Consider the following 14,670-nt stretch of genomic DNA (forward strand, 5'->3'; position numbering starts at 1 on the left):
GAGTGACCGGCGGAACTGATGGCGGCAGGGCAGGGAGTTCCATCCCGCCCCCCGTGCGGGCTCTGGCGCGCAAAGGCTCCTCATCACCACCACGTTCTGATTTCAAATTGGGGGTTTATTGTCGGCACAGCGAGGCTCAAGTGTCCCCACGCAGCAGGTCACTGTGTCATGTACTGCTGCCCTGAGCCCGTGAGTCAGGGCTCTCGGGGAAGCCGGGCTTTTCTGCACCCCCAAAAGACCACCTGGGCCTTCTTTATACATTCATTAAATACATCACAAATTCACAGTTAGATTACAAATAACACAGCATATCTCCTCCAGCCCCTGTGATCACTCCCTGCCTGCATACCAGGCACTGCTGGAGTGGAGCACATCAGCTACCCTGCCCTGGCTCATTGCAACCACAAATACATTCATTTAGCACAGATGTGTCTGCAGGAAAAGTCACCCAGAATACCATGCAAATGCATTAATCCCCAGCCCTGCAATGTCCAGTAAGCCATGCTCAGGGTTTATTTTTGTGGCTGCATCTTGTTGCTCCATCTTCCTCTGATCAGCTCTAGAACTGTCAAATCCATCATTATCCTTGTACCCAGCTCCCAAGCCTTGCTCATGCAGCAAATCTGATGTTGCCTTCCATCATCCACCTCCCAACAGCCAGGGAATCAACATTAGCCTTTGACCCTACAGGTACACAGGCTCCAACTCATGCCTCCAAGCCTATATCCAGTTCTAGAGTCTTCCTGAGCTTTTCTCCTTTGGCAACTGGAACACAGAGCTGTGACTTCCACGCTGCATTTCAAAGCTGCTGCCTGTCAGCAGCATAATGTGTAAATGCACCGTTTTAGCACACACACAAGTTTACCTTCGAACACAGGAGTAGTGAAATAAAAATCATCACTGAAAACTGCTGACAAACAGGAAAAAACACCCTGAAATCAGGACAGTAAAGAGTTCCTTCTGGAGTGACCGTTCAGCAACTTCAGCACACGGCAAGCACATAGTACAGGCATATTCCAAAAAAGTTGTGTTTTTCTCATAGAGATCATAGATGTCCTGCAGAGTCCTGGTTTTCCTTCCAAAAGGATCAAGTTTTACATTAAGCTCATGGCACATGCTGTCAAATCAAGGCTTTTCCTTTACACTCTGCACTGTAAAAAAGAGCTAGCGATGGTGGGGGCTTGGCAAGGGCTGGGAGGAAGGTAGTGAAGTTCATGGTGATCTTCCAAAGGACTCTGGAAGCCAAAAGCACACCCTTCCACAGGGTCTCCCATGCTGGGCTTCCAAAAAAAGGGAATTCCAAAAAGTCACCTTCTAGGAGTGTTAGTACTGCAGTCTGTTCAGTGAGTCGATGTAATGGAAAGTGGCTCCCAACGCCCAGCTCGTTTCAACGTTGTCAATTTTCCGGGCAAGCTGGACAAAAAAAAAAAAAAAAAAAACAAAAAACACAAGCAGAAAAGTTAAAACACAATGTTTTTGGGAGAATCTGAAGCATGCACTTGCTGATACAGTGCTGAAGATTATGACAAAGTTACCAGCATTGTGGGGAGAGTGCTGCTGCACCCACCATGTGTTGTAGCAAGAAGGAAAATCAAGAACCAAGCTCTTGGCAGGATGAGTCCTGCCTTGGCACCCTCCTGCCCACTCTCCCCAGAAATCCTCTTTGAGCTTCACCTTAAAGCCTTGGCTCTTTGGGAAGCCCAGTTCCTGCAGCAGGAAGGTGATGTATGTGAGGTCCATGCAGAGAAAAGGGTTGTTCCCAGGGCTGATTTCCATGGTCTTACAAACTGAGAAGAAAGAAAACAGTGTCTGAATGCACACTGTGGGCTCAGGTCTAACAACAGCCCCACTGTGAAAAATCTCAAATGAATCCACAAAACATCACTTGTCAGTGATAGAACCTGTTACAATGGGGCTGAAATGACATACACACATTAGGATAAGCAAATAGACTTTGTAAGGAAGTCAAGACATTCTGTCTGTCCCCTAACAGCAGTTTCTTGTATCTCTCCAGGAAAAGAGCCTTTCTTTTATCTACTTCAAGTCTTTGAATATCTGAGCAACCACAGGTGTGTCATCTTTCTTGAGCACCAACTTAACAAATGTTGACAAAACCAAATTAAAAAAAGCCTAACAACATAAAAGAAAAAGCCAAACTCAAAATAAAACCCACTGAAAAAGCAGAAGTTAATATAAAAATAGGTGAGATTTTCAGAAATAAGCAGAAATGTTGGTTAGATGCTATTTAGAGGGACTCAATATTTACTTAAAAGCATCAGGCTTCTTAGTGTGTCTCACATTTGCCACCTGGAATGAATTTACACCCAATTTCTAGTGTGTGTTTGTATTTTACTCACCATATTTAGCTGCAATTTCAAAGTCACTGACAGTTAAGCTTCCTCCTTTTTCTTTATCTAAAAAAAAAAAAAAAAAAAAACCAAACACTTTTTTACGGTCTTTGTATAAAGGCTATTGTAGACTCAAATCATAGAAGTTGTTTAGAAATTAAACCTTGAGCCACTGAAATCAATGTCAAAATTCAGACAAAATTCAGGTTTTAAAGGTAAAAGAACCTTCAAAAATTCTCAATATAGATTCAAAAGTCTTGGTTTATGAAGAACCTTTAGCCTTGTTTCCTGCAGAAACAGAGCTTACAGACCATCTCAGCTGATCCCCATTTCTGCACTGCCTTGGACAGCGAGCACCTGTGACCAGAACTGACAGTGCAACACATTAAATCTGAAATTATTTGTAAAAAGAGAGTAGCTGAGAAGGGAGGTGTGTTTGTCCAAACTAACTTGAGATCTCATTATCTGTTTTTTACCACTGAATATGCCAGCCTTTTGTACACAAGCACACCACTGGAAAAGAGATGTGATTAATTCTGAATGCATGTGGAAATATCTGAAAATCTTCATTCCATCAAAAGGTCAGTGGAGCAAACACACAGCCCAGATAATTTTTACTGCTTTACTGCTCAAGAAATATGTTTATCATCATAAAGTTTTTTCTATTTCAGATTGTAGAGCTAATTAGGCAACATTTCTGAAAGCAAGCTGTTTAAAAGCTATTATCAAAGGCTGTAGGTCCTATTTCACAGGCCCAGTATCTTCTCTATAGACAATAGAGAATATACGGTCTATATTGTCTATGTCATAGATAATATTGTTTATATTATAGACAATAATATCAAGTCAATGCTGCACAGCAATGTTAACAGACTAATTTCCATGTGTGTAAGTGTTCCCACTATTTCCATAACTTGCCATTTAAAATGAAACCACCTCAGAAGCAGACATACCTATGAGACCAGCCTCTGCTGCACAGTCATAGTAGTAGGAGAAAATGTAAAAGTCCAGGTCCTTCACTTCCCCAGCTCTGTGCACTTTCTTGTAGAGCATCTTTGCCACTTTATTAGAACAAGACTCATATAAAGGCTCACCTAAAAGACAAAAAAAATCATATTACAGGCTGAGAATTGAATATATATAGACTTTATTTAGGATCTGCCAGGAAACAGGCACCTTTTTGCAAAATAGCAAAACTCTTCACAGAGAACTGAAATCTGAATCTTCTTCTAGAGGCAGACACCTACCATCCTCATGTCAGGACTATGTGATAGATCAGAAATGGACAACATCATTTGAGGCAGAAGGGTTTTGAAAGACCTATTCAAGGACTGCTCAACTCTGTCTGCATCATGTCTGGCAGCTTTACTGACTGGACAGACACATCATGGCACAAGACAAAGGAACTGCAGGATCTCTTTGACAGCACATCAAGAGAAGCCAGACAGAGCAGTAAACAGAGTCTGGTGTCTTTGAAAGAGGATGAGTGTGTATTTACTGTGCTACTAGCAGCTAACCTAGATAGCAAGAGTGATAAATCACTATACCTGCCTTCTGTCCTTTAATTTTGTACACTATCTCAGCGTGCTGCCATTCGGATTTGAAGCCAGGTGGCAAACAAGGGCTGATCAATTCCTCCCCTTCTCCTACTGCAGAAATAAAACAAAGCCACATTAGGAAAAAACACAAGGAGTAAATTCAGATCCTTCACCCCCAGCCCTTCTCCATACTGTCCTGCAGATTCAGCAAGGCCCCTCCACAGCCCAGCCATGGTTTGGATGTCCCATGCCACCCCCAACCTAGGGCTGGCAAAAATCCAGGTCTCCTGGGAGCTGTCAGTGTCACCTCCTGCATTCCTCTCCAATGCACCCAGCCATGGTGACAGGAGCCCACATGCCACTCAGGAACCCTGAGCCCAGTGGGAAGGGGATTCACAGCTCCTCCCCCCACCACAGGACCACACACCCTGAGCTCAGGACCAGGATCTGAACACTGCCCATAACTTACAGGGTTTTCCCTCCACTCCTCCCAAAATGGCAAGCCTTGCTGACATCAGCCCAAGTCCCAGGTAACTGCAAAGGGAGAAAAGCCTCTGTGAGCAACAGACATCCTTCCTCTGAGACTCCACTGACAACCTGGCTGGGACATGCCAGTCTCCTCCTGACAGCCATGGTAATTAAAGTGGCTCAAGTCAGCAGCTCATGCACATGAGTGGAACGGTGTGACAGCCTGTTCTCATATTACCTTATCCAGAAGGATAATTTATCTTTGAAAAAGCTCAGGCAATAGCTGTCAGCTGTAATCTGGCTCTTGGAGAACTGGCAATGGCATTTCTCTAACTCTACCCCTAGTACCTCACTGGGTACTCCCACCCTCCTCAAAGGCAGCATTGATACTTGCATACAGAACTGACTTTTTGAGCTTAACCAGACTCCAAAGCAAATACAGGTGGGAAGAAGCTGCTGGCCCAAAACACTGGGAGCAGAGAAGACAGTGAGGAGGAAAAACTAACAGAAGAAATAACAAAGCATTACGAACTGACTGCAACCCCCATTCTCCATATTCCTGTGCTGATCAGTGGTGAGAAGGTGTAAAAGTTGGAAGTGAAGCTGAGCCTGGGAAGGAGGGAGAGGTGGAGGGAAAGCTTTTTTGATTTTGTTCTTATTATCTTAAAGTTTAATTGGCAATAAATCAAATTAAATACTAAATAAATGAAATTAAAGTCAACTCTGTTTCACCCATGACAATAACTGGTGACCTCCCTGTCCTCATTTTGACCCATGAGCTTTTTGTCACATTTTCTTCCCCCGTCCTGTTGATAGAATGGGAGTGATAGAGGGACTTGGTGGGCAGCCAAGGTTAATCCACCAAAATCACATATCTCAAGTTTCTCTGCTTCCTCATGGTATTCATTTGCAAGGACTCCACTCCAGAAAAACACCTCAGTCTCCCTGGCTTCACAGAAAGCTTCCATCTGAGCACTGCGCTCTCTTTTCCACAACTAACCTGTATGAATACAGCTTGTAGGTGTGGTTAAACATCTGAAATGAAGTAGTGTGGCCAGATGGTGATGTCTGGAGAGTTGCCTGGAGGGAGAAAAAGATGTCACTGGCAGGTTTCTGCCAGCCAGCAGCAAACATCAACAAGGTAATCTTCCAACACATTAGGAAAAATGTGAAACAATCCTAGCATGATTCAGAGAGAAATGATGAATTTGCAAGGATTTAAATTTGACTGCTGATGCACAAGACAGCCACAAAACCTGGAGCTAAAGGTGTCTTCACATGACAGGGTTCAAACTGGTTATATTTGTGTCCACACAAGAATTACTTGTATTAAAAAGGAATCCTTACTCCAACTCTTAACTGCTTTTGTCCAGAGGCTCCAGCAACTGCCTCTCCACATGATCCCTACTACAAGAACTGGGTGCAAACTAATAGGCAGGCCAGGCACGCATTAACTTCCTACTCCAGTGAATTCATCTGTGAACTTGCACAAGCCAGAGGAAAAGCACATCCCTGAGCTTGCCAAGGAACAGAGCAAGGATCAGCCTGTGGTCTGAAGGAATGAAAGGGCAGCCTGTTCCCCAAGTGCATCAGCTCAGCTAGAGTGTTTGTGGGGAGCAAAGCTCTGGCCACAGTGCTGCTCATACCTTTTCTCTATCTCCAGAATTTCCACATCCTGGACCCTTCACATCCCTTGCCATTCTGCTGAAACAGTGCAATGTCTTGATTATCCCAGGCTGGGACACTCCCTCTGCTTTTGTGCAGCTTTACTATGAGCACTATCTCTGCTCAGGCCAGAGCCTTACAATACCAGAGCCACAGGGCTTCACAGAACAGCTGTAAAAATGCCAGGAAGCTAAAATAGCATTCATTTGCAACTGAGGGAACTCAGGACAATCAGAAACAAGGATTGAGAAGGCACCTCACTGTGTTCTTAAACCCCAGTGTAGGCCATATGCTGGGTTTGAATTCATTAACAGCCTTGGTTTTTGTGCTCTTTGTTGTAAGCTGTACAAACTGAAAGTCAAGGATTCAGACATTCAGAACATGGTGTCCTCCAGAGATAAAGCAGCCCTGGCAGACTCACCACAAGCACCACTGACCCATGGAACTGGATGAAGAGGATGGACAAAGAGTTGTGAATGCCTCTGGGACTGACTATAAAAAGGCACATATGACAAAGTCACAAGTGTGGCTTCATGTCACACTGACAAAACTCTTGCTCTGTTTCCAAGGGAAAGAAACCTGAGCAGTGAGAGATTCCTGCAGCAGCATTTCCCAACAGTGTGCATGCTCACGTTACCTTGGCACGTGGAAGGAAGGTGATCTGTGTTGATCCACCACCCAAATCCAGCATCCCTACACTTCTCCTCTGGGGGTCATCTAGCCTGCCTGAAATGTGTGACAGAACAGAGAAAGCCATAGTGTGCACTGAGAAAACCTGGCTAGGAACAAAACCAGAAGTACAGTGGTAAGGAAAGAGAACAATCTGACTCCACTCTCAGCTTTCCCACAGCACTAAATCACACTGTTTTCCACTGGGCACTGATTTTGGCTTTATCAGATCTGAAAACCCTAAAGTGACAAGAGTCTCATATTTCTTCAGTGGCTGTTCCTGCCCTAATCACAGCAGCTTTGGGTATTGCTTTCCTAAACATTTTGGATGCAAAGACCTTTTGCAAACTCTGCTCTGGTAACCACTTTGTAACACAGAGGAATGTGGTTGTCTTGGCCACCTCTCCCTGATCCCTTGGCAATATTTTGCAGATTCCTATGGCCAAAGGGATGACAGACTGAAAAGAGCTGGCCTGAGAGACTCAGCTCTCTTGGAATTCTTCCTGCTGCCAGCCAAGACCTCTGCTCTCATTTAGATCTAGTTCTTTTCAGTTAGATCCTTCAAATGCACCCTTCTGACAAGGACAATTTGTGCCAAGTACCTCAGTACACCTCATGATAGCTGATGTTTGAAGATCCCTGACCTTTCTGCTATTTCCTGGGAGCACAAAAAGCTCCAGAGCACATTGCCCCACAGGCTGTGTGCTGAACAGAGCACTTGGATGGCAGAGTGCTTTATGCATTGTCAGACAGGTCTTCAGCTCAGTTTTCTCTCTACTCTTCAGCTACCCTTTTCTCACTCAGCAGTGTAAACACCCATGACATTTCTGTGTTATAAATCTGTAAGGAAGTACCACAGCACTTTCTTTTACTCTCTGCAGCTGCCAAGCACATCTAGAATACTCACACAAAAAATTTAGCCCAAGTCACAGCAGGCTCTAAAAAGGAATCAAATGCTCTGGTACCCTACAGGGAACTGAAAGAAAAGCTACATTAAACATCCAGGAAAAAGTATTAAACTCCTCACATCAGGTAAATGGACAAAATCCTAATGACTTAAATAGGCCAAGCCAAAAACAAAATGCTGACTTATTCTCAGAGCCTTCTTTCTCCCATTCCACCCCAATGAATGAGCAAATTCCACACAGGGGCAGAAAAAAGCAGGAATTTCACAGCATTGGTCATATCTTTATACACATGGTCATGTACACATACCTGTTAAAAAATTTATTGTGATCCAGGCTGAAATACCTAATAAGGAAAAGATTGAGAAGACACATGCTTAGATCATAACATTTAATTCCATCTAACAGCAGCAACAAGTAAGTCAAGCCATATTAGAAGGTTTCCAGAAGTGTCAATGGCTGACAAAATCAAGATTAGGCTGTTTGAACAAAGAGAATGACTTTCTCTATCAGAGCTTTTGTGATATTTGGGAGAGAAGCCCCATGTATGAAATGCTTGAAGAATTCTGTATTTCACAGGTCAAAAACTCAGGCAGGAAGTCACAAAGGCTTCAGTCCTTAGCTAAAAGACAAAGAGATGACTGAAACTCACATTGTTCATTTTCTAGGAAAACATCCACTGTTGGCTTTTGTTTGATGTCAGTCACTCCACTTATCTTTATGAACACTAAGAATTTTCATCTTTCAGTGTTCTAATTTTGCCTGTTTTCCTCTAAGCAATTTTGTGAGCTATGCTGATTTTGTCCTTTTCTTGTTTTATAAACTGGTCGCCATAAATGAGGTGAACCAGCGACCTTATGTTAACAAATTCAAATATTTATTCATGTGGTTAAAACTCAAGGCATGCCAGAGAGCATGGCCTACTTCAAAATCCTTGGCTGAACTCAGGCTATCACTGCAATTACTGATTTTAAAACAAAAGAAAAATAATATATGTCCTCCATTAAGCAGCAAGAACAGAAACTCATAAACAGCTTCAGCTATTTTAAAGCTTGGTTTCTGAGCAGACTTAAAACACATTTCAACACTCAGTTACTTAGAATTTTGACATTCTGTCCTCAACATTTTTGGATTAACATGAAGTTACTTCAGCATGTATTTTCTTCCCTATATAACATTTTTTTTCAGATTGAACTTGAAAAATTAACATTATGATCATCAAGTACTTCCAGAGAGCTCTGATAAGCATTGTCAAGAGCAGAGTGGGCTAACCCAATTGTTGAAGACCATTTCAACAAGCAGATATTCAAAAATTTCTCCAGAAGTGCTGACTGCACAGGGGCTTTCTGATGATCCTACAGGAACTGCTCAACACTAAGAGCTTTCAAGATCAGGACAGAGCTCAGGACTTCAAATTGGAAAAAAACTGCACAAGATTTCTGTGGCTGCATAAAAACTCTGCTTCTGTCAAACCTGCTCCTACTACAGCAGGCAGGGACTTGTCAAAGTGCAGAGGAATTTCCAGGAGTGCAGAAAGACCCTCTATAAAGTTGCTCACCTTCATCAGTTCCATTCATTATCGACACACAATTATCCCTTACAAAGAAGGGGGAGGCCTGAAAAATCTCCTTCACCTGTAGTACAAATAAAGGTCACATTCAGAGAAATACTTTTTCAAGCTTTTTAAAACCCCAGTTTTACACTACTACTACTCCTCTGCTTGGGCCAGAGCCTGACTGGTGCTCATCATTTTGTTTGAAGTTCAAAAGACCAACATTCAGCAGCCTTTATGTGCTGGCCCTGCAGTTTGGTGCAGAAACAGGGATGGATATGCTGGGTTTCCAAGCATGAAGACTGCTCAGAAATGCCATTAACAAGAGATGGACATGGGTAGGGAAGGGAATCCCATTGGCTTTGCTGGAATTGGTATCATAGATACATGAGAAAGGCAGGAGATGGACACCTTAGCTTGCAGGAACATCCCAGGGTGCTGCATTTTTAACAGGGGCATGTTTTCTGGAAATAAAACAGAAAGACAAGAGAGAATACCTTTTCCAGCAACTTCTGAGCTTTCTCTCCTGGCAGCAACCGTAGGCCAGCTGTGGCTTTCAGGACCAGAGGAGTAAACTTCCACAGCTCCATAGGAACTTCCTTCTTTGCCACCTCCAGGAGCTCTTTTATTCCCTGGCCACTCTGGGAGCAAAGAACAATAAAAGAACTGTTAAAAACTCTTTTGAAAGATCAAAAGGGTGCTCAGAGCTATGATTCATTGTAAATGTGAAACAGAGACAAATTAATATCAAAAGGGGTCAAGAGAAGGTGCAGGACTCACTATCTCACCAGCATAAAGCCTAGTGGATATAATGGGAAATATTGAGCAACTGGCCCAAAACAGAGTCACTTTTTCAAACAGGGAAACAGAACTCTGCCACCAAATTTTTTGGCTACAAAAAGCTCAAAGGGCAGTATGATAAATTCTCAGAAAGCAAAGGCTTTTGTAAAACACTATGAGCTGGGTCTAAGTCTGGCTCTTAGGAGTCCCTAAATCCCTGCAAACCAGAAGGCAAGGGAGACAGGAAAGAAGTAACTTAAATTACCTTTTCAACATCATCAGCATATGCAGACAGACCTGGTTTCAGTGCTTTAAACGTCTCATGGGTTAACCTGGGAGTCTCTGTTCAAAAGCAGCATTCCAAAATAAGTAATGGTACAAATAATTTTGCATGCACAGAAAGAAAACCATTTAAAAATTCCATTATTATGTGCTAATAGAAGTCAATTGAAGCCTCTGTCTAATGAACTATTATCAGCCACCTGACCTTTAAATACAGCCCTGGCTGTGGAATTAGAAGCTGAGAAAACCACTTTTAAAGCCATGACTGGCTGTCAGGTGCTGCTGTCCACTATGCACATCAGTCACCAGATGGGTGCAAGCTCTCTCTTTGAGGCCTTGCACCTGCCATGTGCAGCTTTTCAAACTGCACCTGCAAAAAAGACTTCTTGTTTCAGCCTACCCTGCTCTGGCTAAACCTGATTCCAGCAAAACCTAATGGAAGCTTTTCGCCTACTTTCAACGGCAGCAGAGGGATGCAGACTTCAGTACCTTGTATAAACCAGCAGTGCAGGCAACACTTACACTCCATTTGCTGTGATACATCCTGAAATTGTGTTTCAAATGAAGCAGGCAAGGAAGCAGCAAAAACTTGGGAGATACAGGGAAAGAAGGAAATCCATAGGCTGTGGTTTAACCTAAGGGGCCAATCACACCACACTGCTAATCCTCCACACAGCCTTTAGATCACCTACTAACAGCACCCATAAGTGCTCTCTGAGCTTTAAGAGTTTCACAACATACAAACAAATGAAGCTTACTACTGCAGAGCAAAGCTGGAGCTTTTTTGTGCACTTTGTCTCAATTCTCCAAAGCAGTTTCTGTCCTGATGCAATACACAGCAATTTTAACAGAACTATTTGCAATTTTTGTTTTGTTTTGCAGTTTAAACCCAACCCTGAAGCCAAGGATGCACTAAACCAGACACTGTAGAGAGAGGCAGCTCACTGCCAGGAACTGGAGACACCAAACATAAAAAGTTTTGGGAAATAAGGCAGTTTGAATTTATAATTCTCTCTTCCACCAGTGTGATGAAAAACTGCCTTTCTTCAAGACACTACTGTAAAAGTACAGCTGCTATTTACTTCATATTCTGACATTACAGCATTTTCTCCTTGTTGAACATTTTCATAATTTCATCCAAATTCCTGAATAATTTCATCCCTCCTGATGCTCTCTGGAAAGACCTGAAGCACGTATGTTCAAGTAGACCCTAGAAAACTGTCATCAATAATCTCCCCCACAATTTATGGAAGACTTAATCTGTCATGCAATGAGCAGGACATACCTCTTGGCTGCTGAGCAAATTTAAATATATGGATGCGAGTTCCCGTGCTTCCCGCATCAAACATAATTCCATAGAAGACAGAGAGATCTGTGCTCACTGCCTGATGGATCAGTTTATCTCCTCTGCTTTCAGCCACTCCTTCTGTGGCTCCCACAAATGGTTTGGAGCCCAAGTGCCATTTCACATATGCAACATACACAGCTATGCATGTCAGAATGCCAAAAGCGAAGAAGCGCTTTGATATCTTCATGGCTTCCATTTAATGGGATGTTTTGTTTCTTCCCTTTACCAGATGGTCTGTTCCTCCTCCTTCATGCAGAACAGCTGGCTCCCACATCACTCCTACATCCAACAGAAGAGAAAGGATCTGTTTTATTTTCCCAAACTGATAGAAGGATCTAAAAGTATGATGCCCATGACACTGGACACTACTTTCCCAATGAACAGAAGGAAAGCAACCTCCTCTTCCAGCCCCACAGCTCACTTAAGGCATGGGGCAGCACAAATCTTCTTTTCCCCCATTTCTAGAGGCCAAATAAGGCACAAAATAAGGAGGGTTCAGAGAAGCTGTATACAGTGACCAAGGTGGGAGGGGACCTCATCCAACAGGGACCCTCCATGTGGTCAAGGGTATATCCAAGAGCATTCTGAAAAGCTCTGAGGATGAATATCCCACAGCTTCTCTGGACAGTTATCTTTGTTAGTTCCTGGATGGTGAGGGAGGTCCCAGAAGACTGAACACGGACAACTTAAAATTAACTTTGAATGGCAAGATGCAAGATCCAGGGAATTGAGTGCCCTCCTCCCCTATCCCCAACACCAGGAAAGAAACCACAATCCACAAAATCTACAAGGCCTCACACAGCATCATTCAGATGATTAAAAAGCAGTTCAGTGGTAATTTATGGGCAGAAAAATTACATACAGTTTTTCCTTTTTTTGATAGAGTAATGAAGTGAAAGGAAAACAATTGATACAGGTGAGTTAAACAAGTTTTTTTACATATATGTAACCTCTTGATGAGAATTCAGGAAGGTGTGAAGGGGAGGAACTTAAAATCAAAGTGATTACAGAGTATTTCCAAAAAAAGGGAAGACAACATTTCCTAAAAATGGAGGAAAACAAAATCACAGGCACATATACACATAAAGAATGGATCAGCTTAAGGGAAAGGGAACTGTAGATTGTCATGACACAGAAATCAGGAAGATGGCATTGCAAGAAAATTAAAAAATTAAACTACAAGTAAAAAAAAAATAGATTAATTGCAAGTAAATTAAAATTTTTCCTGGCCTCCACCCGCAGGCAGATGCCAATCGCTGCAGGTCGGTGCCGGGAAGGCCTCGGCGGCGGCCACAGCAGAGATAAATGTCACAAGGGGAAGGAAAGCCGCAGGGACCGGCGGATCCTTCCAGGAGACACGAGAGAGGATGGAAAATGAGAATTCTCAGCAGCCTGGCAGCGCTAACCCCGCTTGCCTGGAGAGAACCGCGACCGTCCCTGACCTGCCTTTGTCAGGGCACGCCACGGTTTGCTGCAAGGGAGAAGCTCCCCGCTGGCGCCCCGGAGCCGGGATACAGCCGGGAGCCCAGCCCAACCCACCCCGCGGGGTGCCCCTCGCTGACACACAGACCTCTGTCCCACTGTCCTCCCGCCTGCACTTCCTTCTTCCTCCTCCCGGCTCCCTCCTCCCTCCCTTTTCCCTGTTCCGTCCCTCCCAAACTCACGCCGCCCCCGCCGGCCCCGCCATGGCGCCGCCGCCACTCGGCTCGCGGGCGGCCCCGCTCGAACGGCGCAGGCGCGGGGAGGGCGCGGGGCCCCGTGAGGGGGCGGTGCCATGAGCGGCTGAGTCCCCGCGGAAATGTCCTTAAAAACAAACAAAATAAATAAAAAAAGGTGAAATGCCGCAAGGTCAGAAAGGTGTGGAGAAACAGTGTCGGAAAATATGTGGGATGTGTCAGGAGTGTCTCAAATCAGCTGGTAGTTTGTGACCGTGTTCACAGGGGTCTCAGTTTGAGGGAAGAGACGAGGATCTGACTCCATGTTTCAGAAGGCTTGATTTATTATTTTATGATATATATTGCATTAAAACTATACTAAAAGAATAGAAGAAAGGATTTCATCAGAAGGCTAGCTAAGAATAGAATAAGAAGGAATGATAACAAAGCTGGGCTGTGATTGGCCATTAATTAGAAACAACCACATGAGACCAATCACAGATCCACCTGTTGCATTCCACAGCAGCAGATAATCAATGTTTACATTTTGTTCCTGTGGCCTCTCAGCTTCTCAGGAGGAAAAATCCTAAGGAAAGAAAGGATTTTTCATAAAAGATGTCTGTGACAGTAGTTAACATCACTCGGTCAAGAACTCCATGGAGCTAAAAAGCTTTGAGGATGAGGTACATCATGGACATGTTGATGTATCCATTGCCAGCTTGGTGAAACACTCAAGGTCCGTGTATCCTATAGCTGAAATATGTTCATTATAGTTGTGAAAAACGCTAATCACTTGTTTTTAAAAGTTTAATAGTAATAAAATGGTTACAAAAATAATAATACAATTAGAGTAATAATAATTTGGACAATTTGAATTAGGACAATATGAGACAACAGAAACAAAGAGTTACAGACGTCTGGGTACCTTTTTCTGGGCAGCATAAGCTCGAAAAAGGACACTCATTAACAGAGGATTAACCTTTAAAAACAACAGCTTGTTGCATATTCATACATCTCATGCATGATGCATAAATTCTATTAAAATACAAGATTCTGTCTAGTCATCTTCAACTTCTTCTTCATAATCGTCAACTTCATCATCTTAACAGCATCATTCTGTCCTTCAAATTAAAATACTAGGGAGCCCCATCTGAAATTCTGTGGTTGTCACTGGGATTTTGGGCTGCTGTGAAAACCCATCTGGGAGCAAGTTTCCTGAAACCTAGAACAGGACTTGAGTCCCTTCTTTTAGAAACACTCAGTCATCTGAACTCATCAGAACAGAGAGCCTGCTACATCAACAGCCTGTTTCTTCTTCCTCCAGGTTGCAAGAAAACAGGAATACTTCTGGAGGGTTACTAGGGGTAAAGGACTACTTGCCTTTTTTCTTCACGACAGAAGATTTCTGTTATGCCAGCATAGTTTTCCTTAGCAAAAATTTTTTTTTTCAATCCTAAATA

The 14,670-nt window shown here is 43.3% G+C and overlaps 1 protein-coding gene across 2 annotated transcripts; it reads right to left on the bottom strand.

Moving 5' to 3' along the window:
- Positions 1-94: 94 nt before the first annotated feature.
- Positions 95-13,271, bottom strand: ENTPD6 (ectonucleoside triphosphate diphosphohydrolase 6). 2 transcript variants are annotated; one of them, XM_064709601.1, is made up of 14 exons: positions 13,220-13,271; positions 11,493-11,834; positions 10,191-10,267; positions 9,643-9,786; positions 9,152-9,227; positions 7,904-7,939; positions 6,657-6,745; positions 5,355-5,434; positions 4,356-4,420; positions 3,896-3,997; positions 3,302-3,442; positions 2,358-2,414; positions 1,675-1,787; positions 95-1,413 (listed from the first exon to the last, which is right to left on the bottom strand). In XM_064709601.1, the coding sequence occupies exons 2-14, from the start codon at positions 11,749-11,751 to the stop codon at positions 1,324-1,326; spliced, it is 1,329 nt and encodes a 442-aa protein (XP_064565671.1). In that variant the 5' UTR covers positions 11,752-11,834; positions 13,220-13,271; the 3' UTR covers positions 95-1,323. The 2 variants fall into 2 exon arrangements, with proteins under 2 accessions (XP_064565671.1, XP_064565672.1); XM_064709602.1 differs by lacking the exon at positions 13,220-13,271 and adding an exon at positions 13,126-13,194.
- Positions 13,272-14,670: the final 1,399 nt, after the last annotated feature.

This window comes from Zonotrichia leucophrys, chromosome 3, assembly GCF_028769735.1.
Source record: "Zonotrichia leucophrys gambelii isolate GWCS_2022_RI chromosome 3, RI_Zleu_2.0, whole genome shotgun sequence".
Classification (NCBI taxonomy): domain Eukaryota; kingdom Metazoa; phylum Chordata; class Aves; order Passeriformes; family Passerellidae; genus Zonotrichia; species Zonotrichia leucophrys.